The 23478-nt window shown below is 35.4% G+C and overlaps 1 protein-coding gene across 6 annotated transcripts in view; it reads right to left on the reverse strand.

Annotated features, from left to right (window-relative positions):
• Positions 1-4294: 4294 nt before the first annotated feature.
• LOC123531610 (transmembrane protein 98-like) overlaps positions 4295-23478 on the reverse strand; it is a 57073-nt gene continuing 37889 nt past the window's right edge. For all 6 annotated transcript variants that reach the window (XM_045312723.2, XM_045312724.2, XM_045312727.2 and 3 more), the window contains 5 exons: positions 22721-23291; positions 17107-17235; positions 13301-13510; positions 11005-11125; positions 4295-5877 (listed from right to left, as the gene is read on the reverse strand). In XM_045312723.2, coding sequence (XP_045168658.1) covers positions 5746-5877; positions 11005-11125; positions 13301-13510; positions 17107-17235; positions 22721-22866 — 738 coding nt within the window. In that variant the 5' untranslated portion in view covers positions 22867-23291 and the 3' untranslated portion in view covers positions 4295-5745. The remainder of the gene's footprint in view (positions 5878-11004; positions 11126-13300; positions 13511-17106; positions 17236-22720; positions 23292-23478) is intronic.

The raw sequence follows: 23478 nt of genomic DNA on the forward strand, positions 1-23478 counted from the left end.
TTTCTAGTGTGTGATTAACCTAGTAAGCTTTTCTACATGTTTTAAAAACTACTTCAGTGATGTTAAAAACACTGACTGAAACAAACTGAATCACTTTATTTTTACTGTTTATTTACATTTACTAACTGATGAAAGCAGATTCCAATTTTTTTTTTTAATTTGTCATAATTCTGAGGATGATTTTCTTTAAAGAATTACTGGTAGAATGAAAAAATAAAATATTTTGAGTATTTATAGTGTAACTGGGAAAACATATATACCCTAATAAGGAAATGTTTTGAGACATAGACATAAATAATGTAACAAAGATAGAAAGTATAGCTCCACATAGGCACTGTAAGGTTTGCATATATTTTCACTGGAACTAATTAAAATGTATTGTTGGATTTTAAACTCTGTTGGGATGCTGACACCAATAAATATGTGAGTGCAGCAGCTCTATCTATTCAAGCTAAAATAATGATAACAACAGGTTTTTCAAAAATAAAAACTATCAAAACTTATTTTATGTGAAAAAATATATGACTCAAAACCTCATCTTTGCCATTCTTTTGTACTTGAGGAAACAATAACATATGGTCAGACTCATATGATAAATTTCCAGCTTTAATGGTGAAGTTAAACCAAAGTGATTTTTCTCAACAAACACTTTAACACTTAACTTTGCATTTTTAAACTTGGGCGTAATAGCAGGCACCTAAGTCAAACCAAAGAGTCTGCAAAGCTGCTTGAATAAAATAACAATTTGTGAGGATCAAACCTACATCAGATGTTATGACCAGCTAATATATCTGTAAACTATGCAAAGAGACAGAGCCTATATAGATCCCCAGCAGTTTCACATCAACGAGCTGGACTAAATAAGATCAAGAATTGTAAAGATTAGAGACCTCTAAACTAAAGAATCGAGCTGCTTCTCTGACACTTTACACTGACACAATGTATATATCGTTTTTTTTTAAAAGCACTGACATATATTTCAAAGACATTTAAATATATATAATTAAGAGTATATGAAACAATTAAAGCTTTTTAACCCTTAGCATGCTAAATTAAAAATGGACTGGTCAATCATTCAATTTGGCAATACAATTTATTATTCAAAGGGGTGTTCACTGAAAATTTACTGACTGAATAGCGAACAGTGCAGACCATGATCAGCCTGCACAGATGGTCCGCACTGGTCGCAAAGGCAGAAGCACTTGCCACCAGCAGGGATAAAGGTTAAAGATAAAAGCTGTCAAGAGGACAGCAACACCTAACTATTCAAACGCATTGTCACTAAAGAAGTTAAACAAAACCATCACTTCAAAAAGGGACAAAACTTCATATTAAGAAAAGTCAGTGTTATAACCTTCGTGGTGAAAGTCAGATCATCATCAGTATTAAGTGTGTGAAGTTTCAATCTATATGTCTTTAATGGTTAGGTCCATATTTTGAAAAACAAAATTCAAACAACAGCAAATCATAGAAAGAAGAGTTGTTTCACATGAAAATAGAACAGCAAATAACACAATCAAGTATATCAATCCACAAAACAATTGTAAATTCACTGATGTAAACACTTAATTCTGGAAAAGGACTGCAAAAAGGGACACCCTTTCGGACAGTTCAACACCTTTAAACAATCGCCATTCTGAAAGAACTGTTACATAGTTTTCATCAATTTTTTGTTTTCATTTTTTTACAAATGGCACTTTGTTTTAAAGGGAAACAACTTTGGCAAATATTTTAAGTATTCAGTCACATAGGCCAGTAATGTACAACAAGAATTAGACAGGTGGATTGTTAATTAAAGAGGTTTGTTTGTTTAACCAATGTTTCTGTGGTTCTGTGATATACTGCTAAGTCTTAAACATAAAATGCTATGTCAAAAAAGGGGCATAACTTTGTGAAATTGAAAGCATAGTTATGAAACCCAACTATAGCATGTCAAATCACCACGTACGAGATAAGTGCATGAGGTTTTAATACGTTCTCACTAGTGGTTACTGAGATGCCAGCTAACATACAAAAACTTCACCAAATTGTGATGCAGAAGCCAAAGACTGGGCGAGTGCAACAGCTCTACCAATTCTTAGAATAGGTAAGCTATAAAGTCATGTGGTGTAATGACAATAAAGTTTCAATATTCCTTTTAAAGGTATAAGGACTGAAGATTAGTGTTATAACTTATAAACCTTAAGTTACTCCCCCCTACCTTTCGAGTAAGTGGTCTCGATATGAATATATGAAAAATAATGCAATTTTGATTGCGTAAAAAAATTAAAAACCAACATCTAATGCTGCCAATTGGAAAGAAGCCATTTATATTTCAATGCTATATTATGGTATATAAAAATGAAAAAAATCTAACAAACTGCATGAAAGTGGTCTATTTAATGTATTAGCAGATATTTCATCATGCGAAAAGAAAAAAAATTAAAAACTGGTTAGATAATGACAGATTTAATTTTTGCATAAAATGGACATTTCCTATAAGAGTATTTAAAATCTGACTTTCTAGAGAAAAAAATCTTCAAAGAATGATGCAAAATTAGTACAAAATTAATCTCTCACGAGTATTTCTAATATTACAGTACATAAAACACTGTCTTTGATCACACAATTGAATTAGAGTATCAAGTGAAAATTATATGGTGATCAGGGCTTCGGAAATTTGCCGGTTTGTCAGTTTTGGACCGATTTTTGACTTTTCAGACCGAATCGTGAAGTGAAAAAACGAAAAAAATCGGTCCCGTAAAAATGGAGAAAAGTATAAATTTCGGTCTGAAATCTCAATACACGATCACCTGCCAAGCAGGAAATTGTTGGTCGCACCCTCAGATAATCAATAAACGTGTCAAATGGTCTGATTGTCACCTTGATAATCGGTCCGTAATTAGCACGTGATGCAATCAGTACTCGCGCGGCACATCTTTTACCTTAATGTTTGCAGACAGCCGACTGCAATATATTAAACATTTTTGACTTGTTTCCAAATGTTTCTGACTGGATCCAAATAATTTCGACGGGGATCCACTTCTTTTATTTAGAATCCAACGGATGGTTTATTTCAAAAGGCTATGTTTGATCACAGGTAAAAAAACAAATGGTCACTGCATTTAATGAGACATCACACAGGAAACCAATAAAAATAATTTTTATAATTACTTGATTTGTAAAAATTACACGATTCATTTGTTGGGGCTCCAGTTGAAACAAGTGCAGAAAATCGTCTTTGCCACCCGACTGTACAAATAAAAAGAAAAAAAAACATGGACTGCCAAACATGAATGATAAAGAAAACCGGAGTGGCGCTGTTTATCAAATCGATGTTTAAAAAAAACGTTCCAAACTGAAATTTTGTTTACATCAGAAGAGAACATATAACTTAATAAAATGTAGTTTCTTATTGAAGTACAACGACAGTAAAATGAAATATCCATGGCCAACCCGCGTGACCTTTCGCATGCGGTGAATTCGATCTCAGCGTTCACATAATGTACACATTCGGTCCATGGCAGATTATTCTTAAAATACTGAGACTGTTTAGTAGAGAATATGTGTCGTTTGATTCACTTTTACGCATTGTATTTTATAAAATTCCGTCAAAGAATGAGGAAACATCAAAAAGTATCTGCCGTGTATACGGTACCGAAGTCATGTGCGTTGGCTTTTAGACTAGTTCCGTACACGGCGTCAATGTCTCGGCAATTTTATCCTTGCAAGTATTTCTCGGAAAACATCGAAATTTAAACAAAAAAATGATCACATATAACACAGAATAACTGTCTTCATTGTATGGTAACTCACGGTGACTGGTAACTCAGTTTTAATGCATGACATGCTTATTTCTTTACTCTATCACGTTTTACAAAATATGGTATATTGGTAATGCGGTGGGTGGGGTAGCGCCGATGTCAGGATTTTCATTTCGGACCGATTGAGTTATCAAAATTTCCGGAGCCCTGATGGTGATATAATAAATTATGCTAATTCTGCTGTTGTACAAATACAAGGCACGAGTTGATATCATTTTGTCCCGAAAACTCACAAGAACAATAAGTTACAACATGTTAAGTCATAATTGCACATCATTTTACTCACAAAAGGCATAAACGATTTACAGATTCCTGGTACAAATTCCTGATTGCAACAACTCAAGGTAAAGAATGGTAAAATGACAGAGTTGCTTTTAGCTTAATGTTATTGTATGCTGATGAGTGTGTTAAAAATGTACGACAAAAATTGAATATATGGGCCGCGCCATGAGAAAACTGACATAGTGCGTTTGCGACCAGCATGGATCCTCCGCGCAGGCAGGTCAGGATCCATGCTGGTCGCAAATGCACTATGTTGGTTTTCTCATGGTGCGGCTCAATTATGACTTTTTTATCTGTGTCAGAAAACAATGTTTAAGAGTAATGAACTCTTTTATGTTTAGCCTGCAAATGAAATGGTCAAAGATTAATCACCACAAGAAGACAAGACAAAATATTAAGTTACACTCAACCCACTCTGAAGTACCAACTGCGAGTTCTGCTCTCAGAGATGCTGATTTTTTGTCATAAATCTTCCGGTAACCTTCAAAACATGAAGTGCAATGGTATGAATGCTTCCAGCTAAATTGAGTGACTAGAAGTGAGATTTTACTGTTCTCAACCAAGAAGTTGTAAATTATTCATGTCTAAAGGTTAAAGCATAAGCCACAACATTTTATATTTTCAGCTGCGTCTCAACACAACTTCCTTGTTCTGAATGAAACATCTTCCTTTCAACTTCATTATTTTAAAATGCCAAAAATATTCCTAAACCATATTTTCAAAGCAGATGCACTTTTACAGATTTATATGCGTCTGTAGTACATCAGATTCTGGTTGCACATGAATCTTTATATAGAACTACAAGCCATGTTTAACTAAATCACATGATCACCTTAAATAATTTAACAAAGTAACAAGATCCACCTTAAAATAACGATCCTTAACAAAGGAGTCTAAAGACTGATACACTCAGCTGTCCTTTTAAAATAATATTGGCACTGCTGACAATCTCTGATGTTGAAGCTGGTATGCTTATTGTTCACAATCTGTAGACTGCAGAAATGATGCTCCGATTTGAACAACAAGGCCTTGTGTATCAGTTCTTTGGTGATTGGTCACAATGAATAACATGACCAATGGCTTTACCTGTTTTATGTTATAGAAAACATCACTATAATGACTTGGTTAACTTGTAAGTCCTGTACTGATCTCTCACAACAAGTCATCTGACCAAACATGTCTGGCTGACTATCTCAAGTATCAACACCTGGTAACTGTTTGTTTTCTTTATACACATGCAAAGACTGGTTGTAATGAGTCAGTACAAATAACCACAAAATCTGTTGCAGTCGTTCACTACTTCTTTACTTGACTCGAAATGGCCATCAACAATCTGCTCAAGTCTGCTAGTTGAAACAACACTTAGGATTGGCTGAAGCTTTACTTGCTACAGCTGCAGTGATTGGTTATAATCTGTAACACAACACAATGCCTGCTGCTAGTTATTTACATAAGCTTAAATCTACTGCAGAATGCCAGGTGAAGCAATACATCTGTTTATTCTGTGAAGCTTTGTATCATAGTTGTAACAAGTCACTCAACCAATCACAAAGACTATAACAAATTGTCTGTAGAAGCTGAAGCTTAACTGACCAATCAGAATCTGCTTCTGACTGCTTACAGAAACAACACTTTTTTTGATTGGCTGAAGCTATATTTGCTAGACCTGTGATGATTGGCTACAATGAGTCACATGACCATTCATCATTGGTTGTTGACTATCAACAGAAGCAACTGAGTTTGATGGAGATCGTACATCAGGAGCCAAGTTAAAACTGGCTTCTTGCAAAACCTGAAATAACAAAATAATAAAGTTTGTAATAAACAAAAAACTTTGATTTATTAAGAACTGATATACTACAGAATTTTTTAATAAAGAAAATCGAACAAGTTGTCTTTAGAGTCAGGTTGTCACAGTTCACAGGTCGTCACTGTTCGCTAGTCATCACTGTTCACAGGTAGTCTCTGTTCACAGGTCATCAATGTTCACAGGTAGTCTCTGTTCACAGGTCATTAATGTTCACAGGTAGTCTCTGTTCACAAGTCATCACTGTTCACAGGTGGTCTTTAACACAGGACTGACTGTATGCATTCTTTGTTTATACAGAAAAAGAGATAATTCCTACAAATGCACCAAAAATTACCATATAAATGCACCCATTACTACCTGTATTTCTACTCATTCCCCTTGTCTGTTTGTTTACTACAATTTTACTACTTCCTAGAAACTGATAATCTATCTTATATTTATATATACTTCAATTTAACAAGGTCAACTTCATCTATCTAAATTATCTCCTATAAATGTACATAACATGAAATATCATCAACTTAGTTTGTTTTGTTTACTATGGGCTTAACATCTTTTACAAACAGTAGCAAAATTGAACTACTGGTCTTGCTATACTGACTAGATAATCTTTTTAGATTTAACCGTCAGCCTGCTCGCAGCAAGTGTTTCTGCCTTTGCGACCAGTGAAGACCAAGATTAGCCTGCACATCCTTGCAGTCTGATCATGGTCTGCACTGTTCCCTATTCAGTTAGTAAATTTTCAGTAAACACCCCTTTGAATAATAAGTGGTACTGCCAAAATGGAATGATGGACCAGTCCACTTTAGAAATTTAGCAGGGTAAAGGTTATAAAAAACTAGAAATGTGTCCATGGGACACAGATGCCCCCACTATATGACAAAGGACACAAATTTTTTCCTAGGTCAGGGGTCATAACTCCTACAATACTGAATGATTCCGGACGCGAAACCCCAGGTGCACAACTGCACATGCTGACCAACATTCCTGTAAACTCTGGTGACTCTAGGTCAAATAATTTTGGAGCTACGCACGACACAACATTAAAATGACCAATTTTTAACTAAGTCAGGGGCCATAACTCCTACAAGACGGAATGAATCTGGACGCGAAATCCCAGGTGCACAACTGCACATGCTGACCAACATTCCTGTAAACTTTGGTGACTCTAGGTCATATACTTTTAGAGCTACGTGCGACACAACATTAAAATTACCAATTTTTTACTAAGTCAGGGGCCATAACTCCTACAAGACTGAATGAATCCGGATGCGAAACCCCAGATGCACAACTTCACAGTCATGCTGACCAACATTCCTGTAAAGTTTTGTGACTCTACGTCAAATACTTTAGGAGATAGGCATGACACAACACTAAAATGACCAATTCTTACAAAGTCAGGGCCCATAACTCATACATGACTGAATGAATCCGGACGTGAAACCCCAGGTGCATAACTACACATGCTGACCAACATTCCTGTAAAGTTTTGTTACTCTACGTCAAATACTTTTGGAGCTAGGCGCGACACAACATTCTCGGAAGGAAGGACGGACGGACAGAGAACGGACAAGGGTAAATCTATATGTCCCCCCCCCCCCTCCCGAAAGTGGGGGCATAAAAATTCAACAATGTTATTCTAAATTTCTGCTTTCTCCCTTTATTTCAATAACTGTATGAGATGTCAAAATTCAGAACATACAATTTAGCTGTACACATTCAAAATGTACTTGTAAAACCAAAATCTAAAGACTAAAACATGTAGATTAATTCTATCAAGCAACTTGAATAAATTTATCAGACAGATTTGAGCAGATTCTTATCATATTGTATGGAATGAAAACGAGTAAAGATTGGAACGAGTATCCTGACAGGACCAGATCATGAACAAATGTAATAACCTCTATATTTTGGCAGTATTGGTGACAATGTTTCATACTGATAATTCAGATGTTTATTCTTCATGTCTATGAAAAACAAGAAGCTGCGTTCAATAAACGCTTGATGCCCCCGGTGGCATCCTTGTCAATACAAAGCCACCTAAGTCCAAAACTAGGTCAAGGTCAAACTGAGGTCAGGTGATGTTTGAAGATGAGGAATGGTCACAGGTTTCATCTGTACTAGTATCAATTCATTCTTGTAAGCGGTATTAATGCTAGATGAAATGGTCCCATTTGGTTAACCAAGAGACAGCCCATATAAAGCAACCTAAGTCCAAAATGAGGTCAAGGTCAAGGTCAAACTGAGGTCAGGTTACGTTTGAAGATGAGGAATGGTCACAGGTTTCATCTGTATTAGTATCAATTCATTCTTGTAAGAGGTATTGATGCTAGACGAAACGGTCCCATTTGGTTAACCAAGAGATGGCCCATATAAAGCAACCTAAGTCCAAAATGTGGTCATGGTCAAGGTCAAACTGAGGTCAGGTGATGTCTGAAGATGAGGAATGTTCACAGGTTACATCTGCATTAGTATCAAGTCATTCTAGTAAGGGGTATTGATGATAGACGAAACGTGTCCAATTTGGTTAACCTCGTACGGACGGACATACAGGACGATCACTAAATGCCTCCCGCATCAGTAGATGCCGGGGGCATAAAAACACTATTTCACAAGATTTCATATACTTTATTTTATTTTTATTTTGTTGGGTTTAACATCGCAACTATAGGTCATATGGCGACTTTCCAGCTTTGATGGTGGAGGAAGACCCAAGGTGCCCCTTCATGCATGATTTCATCACGAGAACCACCAACCTTCCGTAAGCCAGCTGGATGGCTTCCTCACATGAAGAATTCTACGCCCTAAGTGAGGCTCAAACCCACATCGATGAGGGGCAAGTGGTTTGACCATTTAACCACTCGGCCACAGAGGCCCACTTTATTTACTTTAAGTTTCATGATGGTATTTCACCTCTCTTTACAAAATAACCTTTAGACTGAATGAGGCATGAGACAACATTGCGCATGTGCAATAATCTTACATGTTGAACTACCAAGAGGGATGGAAAAACTCTATATGTGCTGAAGACAAGAGTTACTTTAAATTTCACAATTTTAAATATACAAAATGCAGGCCTGTCAAATTTTTGCACTATTTTCATTCTATATCTGATTGCATTATTATGTATTCATCAATGTGTTATATCAATGTAGCTTGTATTGCTTTTGTAGCTGTAATTGAGAATCAGGTTATCTGTAATATGCATTGTTGGAAAGATTAAAGATAAAGAGATGCTTAAAAATATTTTGACTGCTTGTTTTGATCACAAGAGCAATTTATCATCAAAATATTTGTCCAGCCACTGGTTTACCACTCTTTGTCTGGCAACTGGTTCTCAGCCAGCAGTATTTCATTTATGTTAAAAGAAGTCAGTTAACCTAGTCTGTTCCTGTACCATTTCTAACTTGTTCTCCTCAAGTAATTTGCAACTTCCTCAAAGGAGGCCTATCACTTAAGACATATTTTCTTCTGTCAAATCATAACAGAGAAAATTTGCATCACTAAGTGACTGAACTCATTACCTCTACACCTGCAGTAGAATTCTCTGTGTACTAAGCTCACCATTTAGGAAAAGAAAGGATGACTTTTTATCTAAATTCAATTTTCCTTCCTTTTTGAGATGAATATTTTGTTTAACAAGCAGGGAGACAACACTACAGCATTTGAGCTGCACCAACATAGTGCATTTGTGACCAGCATGGATCCAGACCAGCCTGCACATCCATGCAGTCTGGCCAGGATCCATGCTGTTTGCTTTCTCTAATTGCAATAGGCTTTGAAAGCGAACAGCATGGATCCTGGTCTGGATCCATGCTGGTCGCAAATGCACTATGTTGGTTTTCTCATGGTGTGGCTCATTTCAATTTTTCTCAAAGAGGGAACAAAGACTAACATACTGTAATCTGCCCCATGTTGATTCACAATGTTAAAGATTAAGCTGAACAATTGCTATCAATAATAGGCATGATAAAAATCTGTTTGATTTAAACTGTCTATGAAATGCACTCCCCTACTCTTATAAAGTATGGTGTTCAGTTAGGGTCATCGTTGTTGCGCCTTTTCACTCTGTAGACTAGTAAGGGCATCAGTGGAATAATAAGATGAGATGAGAAGAAACAATGTGATGGCATCATAATGTGATTTGAAAACATTATACAAAGATCTGATATTATCATCGCACCTTCGCATCATGTTTCTACATTTTTGCATTGTATTTTAACACGACCAGCAAATAACCTACATACATGTAGAGCAAAATCTGTCTCGGGTTATTCTGCAATAAACCACTTGTGTGCAATGCATAGCACGGTCATAAAAAGTAGTTACCACTTTTTCTAACACTGTTGATACTAGTATGTCGTGTTAGAATCGAATTAATAAGTTCCCAAGTGTGATTCACATAGAATAACCCGAGTTTTTAGTTCTTATGCGAAACAATATATCACCCAGGCCTACGGCCTTCGTGATATATTCTTATGCATAAGAACTCAAAATCGGGTTATTCTATGATAAACCACGTTTGGGAACTTATTATTTCTTAATTATCATGCCATCTTATTGTAACCTTCAGTCTTCACATTGTACTATCGCACTTTTGCATCACGTTTTTGCTTTATCTAATTTTTGCATTATACTATTACACCTTCACATCACGTTATTGCATTATCAAGTTTTCATGTCTTTGCCCACATCACAATTTGGCCCTTAGTTTGATAGGATGAAAGTGCAGTAATCTGATTCAAAAATATATTACTATCACATCTCAGTATCATTTAATAAAATTTTCAAATCACACTATTGTACAACTTCATCATAATTTTGTGTCTTCACATCATATCTCACACTATTGCCCTTAGCAATCTACAGGGTGAAAGGGTGAAAGAACAATGGCCCTGCCTGATGGAGGCCCTGCCCCCCACCCCCATCCTGATATCCTATAACTAAAATTTTTTACTTTTTTTTCATGTGTATGACCACAGACAAAATTCGGTATTAGTTCATCCAATAGAGTGACTTTTAAATGATCCTGAGCATTACTGAAATTGCAGGTATATTTTCATCTTATGTATGAAACAAAGATAGATTCAATTCACTCAACACACTTACTTTTAAATGATCATCTGCATCAGCTAATGACTGGTCTATCCAATCAATATTTTGTGACAATCTGCATGCTTGTTTTGTGACCAGAACTAAATGACTAACTGAGAGAACTAACGCTGTACATCTGAAAGAGAAATTATAGTAATGTTTGCTATATGTTTAATGACATTCTGAACAAGAGATGTCACTAATAAGTGACAAATGCCTCAGAATTCAAGTACCCTTGCCTGTGGTGTACTCTTAGGATTAGGGTCCTTGCCTGTCACAATGATCTTGGTGGTAAAGTCCTCATTCATACATGTGACACACTTTCTCTTCCTTTACATTTGCGTTTTATGGAATTTGACTAAATGCAATATGTGAGAAATGAAGAACTTCAAGTGAAGTAATCAACTTCAGTGTATAAACAAGCAGAGTGATTACTATGGCTCTCCATGGTTGTTGGAAGCACTGCATCATAATGGTATGAACAAGAGCTGTCCGTAAGACAGCCAAGCTCGACTATTCGAAATATTGTCACAGAAGCAGGAAATTATTACCCAAAATGTTAAATATCAAAAGAGTTTTAAGTTCGAAACGGGACATAATTTGACTAAAATGCATATCAGAGTTATGGGACTTGATGCTATCAACTAGTTTAATAACCCCGAAGAAACATGTTAAGTTTCAATTCCATATCTGCATTAGTTTTGGAGATAGTAACTTGCATGTAAAACTTTAACCAGAATTTTCTAAGTCCAAAAGGGGGCATAATTTGCTCAAAATACATGTTAAGAGTTATGGAACTTGACCCAGTGAGGTTGGTAACTGACCTAGAAAAAGAATAAATAAGTTTCAAAGCTATATGCCTTTTGGTAATAGCTGTATGTACTTGCACGCAAAACTTTAACCAGGATTTTCTAAGTCAAAGGGGGCATAATTTGCCCAAAATACAAGTCAGAGTTATGGGACTTGATTCTATCAACTAGTTTTATAACCCCGAAGACACATGTGAAGTTTCAATTTAATATCTGCATTAGTTTTGGAGATAGTAACTTGCATGTAAAACTTTAACCAGGATTTTCTAAGTCCAAAAGGGGCATAATTTGCTCAAAATACATGTCAGAGTTATGGGACTTGGCCCAGTGAGGTAGGTAATTGATCTAGAAAAAGAAAAAATAAGTTTCAAATCAATATGCCTTTTAGTAATAGCTGTATGTACTTGCACGCAAAACTTTAACCAGAATTTTCTAAGTCCAAAAGGGGGCATAATTTGGCCAAAATACATGTCAGAGTTATGGGACTTGACCCAGTGAGGTAGGTAATTGATCTAGAAAAAGAAAAAATAAGTTTCAAAGCTATATGCCTTTTAGTAATAGCTGTATGTACTTGCACGCAAAACTTTAACCAAAATTTTCTAAGTACAAAAGGGGGCATAATTTGGCCAAAATGAAGGTCAGAGTTATGGGACTTGGTGCTATCAACTAGTTTTATAACCCCGAAGACACATGTGAAGTTTCAATTCATATCTGCATTAGTTTTGGAGATAGTAACTTGCATGTAAAACTTTAACCAGAATTTTCTAAGTCCAAAAGGGGGCATAATTTGCTCAAAATACATGTTAGAGTTATGGAACTTGACCCAGTGAGGTTGGTAATTGACCTAGAAAAAGAATAAATAAGTTTCAAAGCTATATGCCTTTAAATGATAGCTGTATGTACTTGCATGCAAAAACTTAACCAAGGTGTGACGCCGACGCCGACGCCGACGCCGACGCCGACGCCGACGCCAGGGTGAGTAGAATAGCTAGACTATTCTTCGAATAGTCGAGCTAAAAATCAAAGACTTATTTTCTTTAACAAAAGAGTTTCTGAAGAAATAAATGAAAACACCGTAAAAAACTCAGTTCCAAATATTTCTATACTTTTGGAATTGAAATAATAAAATGAATGACATTAACAAGTTGAGTGTAACAAAAAACTTTTGAACCAGTACTTAAACCAAATTTTAGCTGCCTTAAAAATTCAGGTAAGTTGATCACTTTCGCGTATGGTATTTTGTGCACTTGTTTGGATTCACAGACTTGTTACAAGTGAAGCCTAAATATACAACATTTTTCAGGTATACTGTAAAATTATTCATTTTCATGGGGGACTAATTTTTGTGGATTTTGTTGTCAAGTCAATCCATGAAATTGAAATACTAAGAAACAAGTAGAATTTCTTTTGATTTTATAAAAAACAATTTAAAATCCATCAAATAATATCTCCACAAAATTGCTATTTTAGTTCAAACCAGATTTCACAACAAAATAATGTACCTTGCTTCTAACAGCCGTGGATCTAACGGTGGATACATAGATTGCACAACTTCATCAACACGGGGGCTGATTCTCTTTGCAACTGAGACTATTTCTGTTAACATTTCTTCTGTATGTATCTTGTCGGAATTGTTCATAGTCATGCCAACAAGACGCTCTGCCAGGTCGTGACATGTTTTTAAAATAGCGATGCAGTGTGGTACCAGACCCCTGTAAGAAAAAAGTTTACAAATTGATATTTTTAATAACTATAATGAATTTTTCTGCATTCAATTGCATACTAAATAAAATTTCATTCCAATGAGCCAACATGCCTAAACCTACCTCTACCTCAAGGGTCATTTTTGAATCTACTGTGATATGCTACCCTCCACTGACTGTTTTAGGTAGAGTAGATAACTTTTAGCACAAAATATGATGACCACATCATCAGTTAACATAACCAGTCTTCCTGGATTCCACACTAGTATCACCCTGTTCTCCACAAGTTACAGACCATTTCCCCACAAGTCAGATATAGAGAAGACACATTGTCTTTAGTCAATCATTTGTGCCAGGGATTAAAATCTATTTACCTCCTGACTGGAAGTTATTTGCTCTTCCTATTGGAAGCAAGGTAGTAGGAATTAACGTCACTCCTACACAAACACACAAGTCATATGGCAAATTTTATATATATCTAGCCTTTTTCTTCTACTTTAATATCATAGGGAAAAACACCTTGTAAAGCAGAATGTATCAAAAAGCATGCTTCAGGAAGTAATCAACTTGCAGAATGCCCTGGAGGCAGGTATCTAATTATACAACTTTATCACAAGCATTTTTACGTACCTTTTTCCAACCATAAGTGATATGTTAAGACATAAATAATATATTAAATCCATCATAATTGTGAATAATTATATATTTTGATATTGTTTTCTTTCATTCTGACAATAGAGATGCTTTTGAGAAAAGCGCATGTCTCCCACAACTGCCCCTATGAAAAATGTTAGTTTCTCTAGATGTTTTAGACGAGTGGATCCAATTAGATGGTCTGGATGAGTGGATCCAATCAGTAATTCAAGGGCCATAAATCAAAAGTGCCTGGGCGAATTTGGCTAGTTATCGAACTTGGGTAAGGTCTTATGGCCAAACACATTTTGTTCAAGTTTGGTGAAGAATGTATGAGAAATGTTCGACTTAGAGAGCAGACTAGAGTAAACAGACGGATTTTTTCGGTAATTCAAGGCCGTAACTCTAAAATGCCTGGACCGATTTGGCTAGTTATCGAACTTGGCCGAGGTCTCATGGTCAAACACATTTTGTTCAAGTTTGGTGAAGATCGGATGAGAAATGTTCGACTTAAGAGTGCGGACAAGAGTAAAAAGGCCGATTTTTCGATAATTCAAGGGCCGTAACTCCAAAATGCCTGGACCGATTTGGCTAGTTATCGAACCTGGCTGAGGTCTCATGGTCAAACACATTTTGTTCAAGTTTGGTGAAGATCGGATGAGAAATGTTTGATTAAGAGTGCGGACATGAGTGAAAAGGCCAATTTTTCGATAATTCAAGGGCCGTAACTCCAAAATGCCTGGACCGATTTGGCTAGTTATCAAACTTGGCCGAGGTCTCATGGTCAAACACATTTTGTTTAACTTTGGTGAAGATTGGATGAGAAATATTCGAATTAGAGTGCGGACAAGAGTAAAAAGACCGATTTTTGGTAATTCAAGGGCCATAACTCCAAGACGCCTGGACCGATTTGGCTAGTTATCGAACTTGGCCGAGGTCTCATGGTCAAACACATTTTGTTCAAGTTTGGTGAAAATCGGATGAGAAAAACACACACACACACACACACACACACACAGGCACACACAAACGCACACACACACAGACTGGAGTAAATCAATATATCTCCCACACCACTGTGTGGTGGGAGACATAATTATAACAATGACATATCTAACAACAGGGCCATGATGGCCCTATATCGCTCACCTGTTATCATTGCACTTGAGGACAAGAAGGTCCTCAGAAAAAATATCTAAGTCCACAAAGAACAGGAACAACAAATAGAAGAAATTTAACCAAAAAGAAAAAAAAATCTTACAAGGTACAGATATGTCAAAATACACCTAAAAATTGGAGGTACCATCCATGTTGTACCACAGAAAAGTGGTCTCGGTTTTTCCCTACGGCCAATAATAAAAAAAGTTACTAAAAATGAGCTATTTATAGTAACGTAAAAGGGAAGTAATTAAAAAAAAAATTATTGTAAGTGAACAAAAGAAGGATCTGCCAAATAAATCTGTTGACATAAATGAAATTTCAGATCAGTATCTTCATTAGTTACGGAGATATACCCATTTTAATTTGAAATAAAGGGAGGTAGTTTGACATAAAATCAGTCCATAGTTATCTATCCTGATTGGCTCAGTCCAACTAATGACAATAATGAAATTTCAAATAAGTCCTATAAGTACTTACTGATATAAATCCATTTTGATTACAATCAGGGGAGGTAATCAGATATAAAATAACTCTGGAACCTACGATTGGATCTGATTTGTCATGGAGTCCAAGATTTATTGTTGTTGAAGATATTTTGGAAGTTTGTATCAAATAAAACCATAAATGAAGTATCTTTACTGCTGCAAAAGCCAAAATAGCCAATTTTGGACCTTTAAGGGGCCATAACTCTGGAACCCATGATGGAATCTGTCCAGTTCAAGAAAAGAACCAAGATCTTGTGGTAATACAAGTTGTGTGCAAGTTTGGTTAAAATCAAATCATAAATGAAGCTGCTATTGTGCAGACAAGGTCAAAATAGCTAATTTTGGCCCTTTCAGGGACCATAACTCTGGAACCCATTAAGGGATCTGGCCGGTTTAAAAAAGGAACCAAGATCTTATAGTGACACAAGTTTTGTGCAAGTTTGATTAAATTCAAATCATAAATGAAGCTGCTATTGTGCAGACAAGGTCAAAATAGCTAATTCTGGCCCTTTCAGGGGCCATAACTCTGGAACCCATAACAGAATCTGGCCGGTTTAAGAAATGAACCAAGATCTTATGGTGATACAAGTTGTGTGCAAGTTTGGTAAAAATCAAATCATAAATAAAGCTGCTATTGTGCAGACAAGGTCAAAATAGCTAATTTTGGCCCTTTCAGGGGCCATAACTCTGGAACCCATAATGGAATCTGGCCGGTTCAAGAAAGGAACCGAGATCTTATGGTGATACAAGTTGTGTGCAAGTTTGGTAAAAATCAAATCATAAATAAAGCTGCTATTGTGCAGACAAGGTCAAAATACCTAAATTTGGCCCTTTCAGGGGCCATAACTCTAGAACTCATGATGGGATCTGGCCGGTTCAAGAAAGGAACCGAGATCTTATGGTGATTCAAGTTGTGTGCAAGTTTGGTAAAAATAAAATCATAAATGAAACCACTATCGTGCAGACAAGAAATTGTTGACGCACGCACGCACGCACGCACAGACGACGGACAACGGACAAAGGGTGATCACAAAAGCTCACCTTGTCACTATGTGAGAGGTGAGCTAACAAAAAATAGCATTTTTATTAGTAGGTAAAGAACTCTTTAAATGAAGCCCTAAATTCGATCTTAATATTGGGGTGGGGGGGGGAGCTTAAAACATTTTCACAAGGATCTTTAAAACTGCATGAAAGGATTTCTCCTTCTTTTTCTTTCTTTTTTTTTCTTAAATGTGCCTTTTATACTCTAGCAAGACCCTGTCACTTATAACACAAGCCAGAACAAGATTGATCCATCAGAGTCCTACACAGAGCTACAGTACTTACGAGGCATCATCTACCCAGTGGTCATTTTTCAATATTTCGTCTAATTTTGGATTTGATATTTCCACTTCGCCCAACTCCAGCTCAGATTTGGACCGATGTGGTTCTTCGTCTATCAGTTGGACATCAGGTCTGAAATATTGAAAGTGAATATTTACTACAACAGTATGAGGCGAATGATTTAAAGTTACATACCTTGGCTACTTGGCCAAAGAGGCCCCTAGCTAAATTAACCCTTACCCGGCTAAATTTCTATAATGAACTTGTCCATCTTTCAATTTTTGGACAGTACCATTAACTGTAAAAAGGGATGCTAATACCAAAGATACTAGTACTGACTGAATGGCGACCAGTGCAAATCATGAACAGACTGCACGGATGTGCAGGATGATCATTATCTGCACTGGTCACAAAGGCAGAACCACTTATCCACCATGATAAGGGTTAAGAGCAAGAATAAAAGACATATAATATACAACCGCTTTCATGCATAGTCTTCCTATCAAGTTTAATTTTATCCAAACTTTATCTGTTTGATGTGGACTTAAAATGAAATACCAGCACACAGATAATGTATGGGATTGTGCCATTCACAAGAAGCAAATACTTTTTTGAAGGCCTGAAAATTTTAAAACCTACAACAAAAGCTGTCACTAATCCCCGCAGTGCCTTGCCTTTGACCTGGTGACCTTGACCTTTGACCTGGTGACCCCAAAGTCAATAGGGGTCGTGTACTCAATAAGTACTATCAGCATGTGAAGTTTGAAGGTCCTGGGTGCAGTGGTTCGCGAGTAAAGTGCCTTCATGCAAAAAGTTAACGTTGTGTCGAACTGAACTAACGAACGGATGGACAGTTGAAACTAATATGACTCCCTTCGGGGGCATAAAAAACTTTTGAATTACATTACTTTATTCCAATCATGTCCACAGTAAAATACTGCGAAATTATTTGATATTGATAGAGAACTAATTTTCATGGATTTTGTGGTTGTGTCAAGCTATGCAATTAAATGCCAATGAAAAATAAAATTCCTATGAATCTTTAAACTTCAAAATCAATGAATTGAAGTACCTATGAAATAGTTGTTTTGTCAAAACCACAAACTTTTATGCCAACAAAATGAAGCAATTTTACAGTACTCATTAAATGTAGAAGTCCTTGGCTATTATTCATTCTTGACACTGTTTAAAGATTCACAGCAACTTTTTTTATATGCGATGCATAACTGACAGTGATGAATAATTTTGACCATGAACTGTTTTAAGCTCTGTTTTCGGCTGATTATGAAACAACAAGAGGGTCATGATGGCCCTAGATCACTCACCTGAGCTTCAGGGATTTTACAGGTTTGAACATGTGAAACTTTGAAGGAGGACCGTAATATACTACTGTTTGCAGATCAAATTGCCCTTTCAACATTTTTGAAATCGATAGAGTTGCACGTTTACTCACAAAAATGGTGAAGCTAAAGCTATTTTGGAGTAATCCTGACAGGTTAACCCTGCCTCATCCACAATAAATTTTTCATTCACCTTGTCGTGAAACTTTTTTTCTTTACCTTAACGTCACACAAAGCGCGCGCTCTGACTCTATCTTTGAAGTATCACCGTTCTTGTATACATTGTAAATGCAATAAGGTGATATTAGATATGTTGTTTTAAAAGTAGAATCTAGAATATTTGAACTACGTTCAACTGAAAACAGCATTTTTTGTTTGTTATGACAATTACATGTATTATCGATGAAATTTCCAACCACGCAAGATATACAAGTTTTATAGAAAGGCATCATTGAACTTTCAAGCTGCGCAACACTTATTTGAAGTCGTTTAAACACTGTTTCAGTTATTTTACATACAGGCAGTTGATAAGCCTTGTCTTCATTCATCGATGGAAAGAACCAGTTATGGACTCACATAAGTCAAAATAATTCGACGTTAAAGCTTGTTTTATATTTTTGATGGTCACTCTAAAAGGACCAAAATAATTGAGGAAAAATCACAGTACACCGTCATTAAAGTTATTTGTTTTATCACTTGCACATATGTGTAATGTTAATTGTGTTAAGGGGAATTATGATTATTTTTACATAAATTAATGATGAATTGATTCCCCTTTTGATTAGTCTGAATAATGGCACCTCAGGTAGACTAATTTTACATTTTGATATTTTACATTGTCTACTTAAATTAGGATATTGACCAGTCAAAAAATATAATGATATTCAACTCTTGTCAGTACAATTACTAATTTATTTGAATTTATTATATCTCATATTTGCAACAAAATCAGCATTTAAACCAAAATCTAGCGATGACAATTTCTTTAGAGTGCAGAAAATAACTCGTAACTGTTCCCTAGAATCTCATCAAATTAGTTAGACTAAGTCTCATGCACATATTTCATAAGAAATTGCCGACTTTTTTCAACTAAAGAGGCATGGTCGGTTCCGGGAATCAAACTTATTTCCATCAATCAATGATGAGCGAATCCAACAACTCGAGTCAGTCGCGTTTTATAATTATTTTGAAAACTAAACACGAGATGCATTATTTAAAAGAAAAGTCTGCATCAAAAGGTACTGTTTTAGGCAGAAAAGGCCTTTAATGTATAAGCGGGTTATTTTTTTACATTCACGCTACCTAAATGTAGTGCGCATTGTGGCAAAATTTTAAATAAAAATTAGATCTAGTACATCCGTTACATTCCGGTTAAACACCCTAAATCAGCATTTCTCAGTCATTCAGCCAATGTAAACAAGTTCATTCAGAGATTTTACTCCTAACGGAAAGGCGGAGTTACCTGTATAGACGAGATCCAAAAATAGCTTCAGCATTGCTGCTTTTGTGATGTAAAAGTAGAAGTCTAATGATTTATGAAAAGGCGAAAGGGCAATTTGATCTGCAAACAGTAGTAATTCAGACAAAAAAAAGCTTTCTGCTCATGTAACAGTATCATTATTCAAGGGATATAGATATTTCCATGCAAATGAAAGCTAAAAACATGAAATTTTCATTTTCTTTTATTTATACCACAGGCAGTGAACACAGCAAAACAGTCACATTTAATGTCTCCTTATGTTTCATGAAAAATTAAACTTTTTAAGTACAAACAGTTCATGCTCCTCACCCACCTTTTCCCTCCCTAACCTAAAATCATGGATCAACCCCTGAAATATAGCATTAATTTTGCCGCTCTGTAAAAAACTCTGATTTTGACTCTACATACCACCTGGAAATTTGTTTTGAAAACTAAGCTATGTTTTTCTTTTTGCCATAATCCTTTTGAAGCACCATGGAAATTTAACAGAAGCTTGTGTTACACAAGGACTATATTCCCGATGTGATGTAGGTCCGCTGCAGGTTATCAATCATTCTGTTGGCAGTCATACAAACATAGAAATAAGATATGTTAACGAGGGGTAACTACACACTTCTATATTCTTCAAGCAATATGATTAATTTCACTATATTGACAAATTTTATCACTCCATTAAGTTGATACCCTTCCTTAAGATTCAGGTGTAGCTTCCTCTTCTTTAATAAAATTCAAACGGTCTTTGAAGTGAAAGAATATTAATTTTCTCTCTTGTAATATGTAATTTAGCACCAATATTGTGATTATATGCATACCATAGTATTCGCTAAAGGAAAACTTGTTTAAGGTCACAGTGGACCCATAATGACAATCGTCAATTTCCGTTCGTTCACATATTCTCTGTACACCATTTCAACTTTTTTCAGTTGTGTTAAAAAATAATTTTCTGCTGCATCTAAAGGTTGCCAAAATCGAATATGAGGAAAACGTAATCGCACGGTACTTGCTGAATGTTGTTACGGATCCATTACCTTAAATGTACCAAAACAGTGCTTTCACAGAATGAACATAAGATGCAACATTTTAATAACAAGCTGAATGGCCAGTTTTTTTTTTCCATACAAACATTAATATTCACTGAAAATGGCCTTCAGAAAAAAAATCCCATTGCAGGGTTTATTATAGCAGTAAATTTTATTTCAATGAGTAATTTTATGACAGTTTTACTACGATAAAAAACTCAATTTAAGGTATCATGTCAATTTTTGTAACACATAAATACCTGATATTTAGGTATATGTCATTTTGTCTGTCGACCAGGTCAAAGATTTAATGTGTCGTGCAACATTAAGTCATGTCAGTTTCAAATATTCTTCAATTTTTCATAACTGATTTTTCTTCTCCTGACTTAATCAGATAATTGGCAAATGTATATAAATATTTCTAAACTCTAATTAATATACTTGTAAATCATGAAACTCATAAAATTTATGATAATTATGTTCAAGGCTGTAAACTTAATATTACAAGATTTACTTATAAGATAGATTATGCAAATTATGTCTGGCCGAATTTTACAGCCTTTTATTCCCTGCAGATTTATGACATCTTGCTGATAAATAAATGTATAAACAGTCTTCTTGAAACAGCTGAAATTTAAATTGTAAAAAAACGCAGTATAAATAAATGGAAAACCAACAGTGACGCCAGTTTTTACTCTTAAAGTGGCTTGTTCACATTTTTTTAGCGTAAATGATGAAGTCATCTCAAGAATTTTAAAGTTGTATATAAATAAACATGTAACCTTACTTGATAATGCCCTTTTCTCGTTATTCCAATCCCCTTAATTAGTACTTCGGCTCTTGCCAAATAATAAGTTTAAGTAACGTAAGATTTTTGTAAAAAAGTTCTTTTTTAAAATTAAGAATAGGTTTATGTGCCTGCACATCAAAACGTTTTATAGTATGTGATTATTATTTCCTATAAGAAAGTAACATAATATTCAAATGATTTTAAATAAGCAAATTATGTGCCAGAATATTCAGATGTGTATATTTCTATTTTAATGTGAATAATACAATTTTCTTTTTAATCCTTTTCAATTGTCATATGGTTAGCCACAATCATATGCATAAAATTTAAAAACGGGATAACACTGCAAGTGAAAATTTTCCAAAGGCTCGGATCAATGAGAAGGCTCGGAATTATGAGAAAGCGGCATATATGAATGCCCCATAATGTATAGACACCAAAACACTGGCGCCAGACCAGAAAGAAAATGCCACTGAACATGTTATCCTATACTGCCAGGTATACTATATGAACCATGGTCATGAACGGGAAAATGTACTAACCCATATCAATCGCTCATTTCTCACCTAGAACGCAGTTCTGTAAATGGATACCATGCATACTGAACAAATAATAATTTATTTTCCATCATGCACCTGTCAAACTGTCTCAATATTTCATATCGCAGAAACACTGCATATTTTATGCTTTCAACTTTACAGAAAAACATACAATTGGAAATGATGCAATGAAGGCATCTTGACATTCCCTGTGTTGAAAAGTTCACCGTTTAAAACAAGTTTTCAGTCGTATTCATCAAAAACTGTAGTCAATTTTGATAGATATATACTAAGAATAGGTGTATGTTATTAATAAAATAGTCATTAAAACAGTTCCTTGATGTACAATGATGTATTCCACACTCTTGGATTCTGCCAGGCAAGAAGTCTCCTGGGATACAGGCTTGACAAAATACTGTTATAATAATTTATAACCCTACTATATTTACCTAGTTTCTCTATGCTGCTGTGAGATCAAGTCCCTCCGTCGGCAGTATTTATGCCGACACACTAGTATCAACGCTACCAGCGATGCTATAAATATCGTCAACAATATTCCAATAGCGACGGCGACCACAGTTTCCATAGCTGCCATATAATCAGTGGTTGTAATTACTTCACAGACCGAAACTCATTTTAAATGTATCTCTTCACTGAATACATCAAAAGCTCATTAAAATCATATAAACTTCTGTTTTTATCCAAGTCATGATAATGTCTGAAGCCTGCTTGTTAATGTAAATGAAAAATGCACACGGTGTATAAACAAGTCACTTATTAAGTGCAGTTTATCTTCATACGATGACTTCATTTTGGTGATGTTTGCATTTTTTCTTTCATCTATTTGCTATTTTCTCAGCAATATATATTTAAAGTCCTTATTTTCTACTGGTAATTAAAAAAAAACTGTGCTTTGGAAGCCTTTCCTGCAGTTAATGCTCTTGAGGTTCCTTTCTTACTGTTGTTTCTTCAGCATTAAACCTATACTCCGAGCAGCAAACCTGTTTTCATGGTCTAAACCTGAAAAAAATAAAACAGAAATTGCCTGAAGAAGTAGAAAGTTGTTATTTCTGCGTTATGAGTTCGAGCATCTAATATTCCAACTAAAATTACGGACATTCTTTCAGACATTATCTAATCGCAAATCTACTCTCCTAGAAAGAGGTGATCACTGAAAATGATGATGATGATGATGAATATTCCCATT

This window comes from Mercenaria mercenaria, chromosome 11 (assembly GCF_021730395.1).
Source record: "Mercenaria mercenaria strain notata chromosome 11, MADL_Memer_1, whole genome shotgun sequence".
NCBI lineage: Eukaryota > Metazoa > Mollusca > Bivalvia > Venerida > Veneridae > Mercenaria > Mercenaria mercenaria.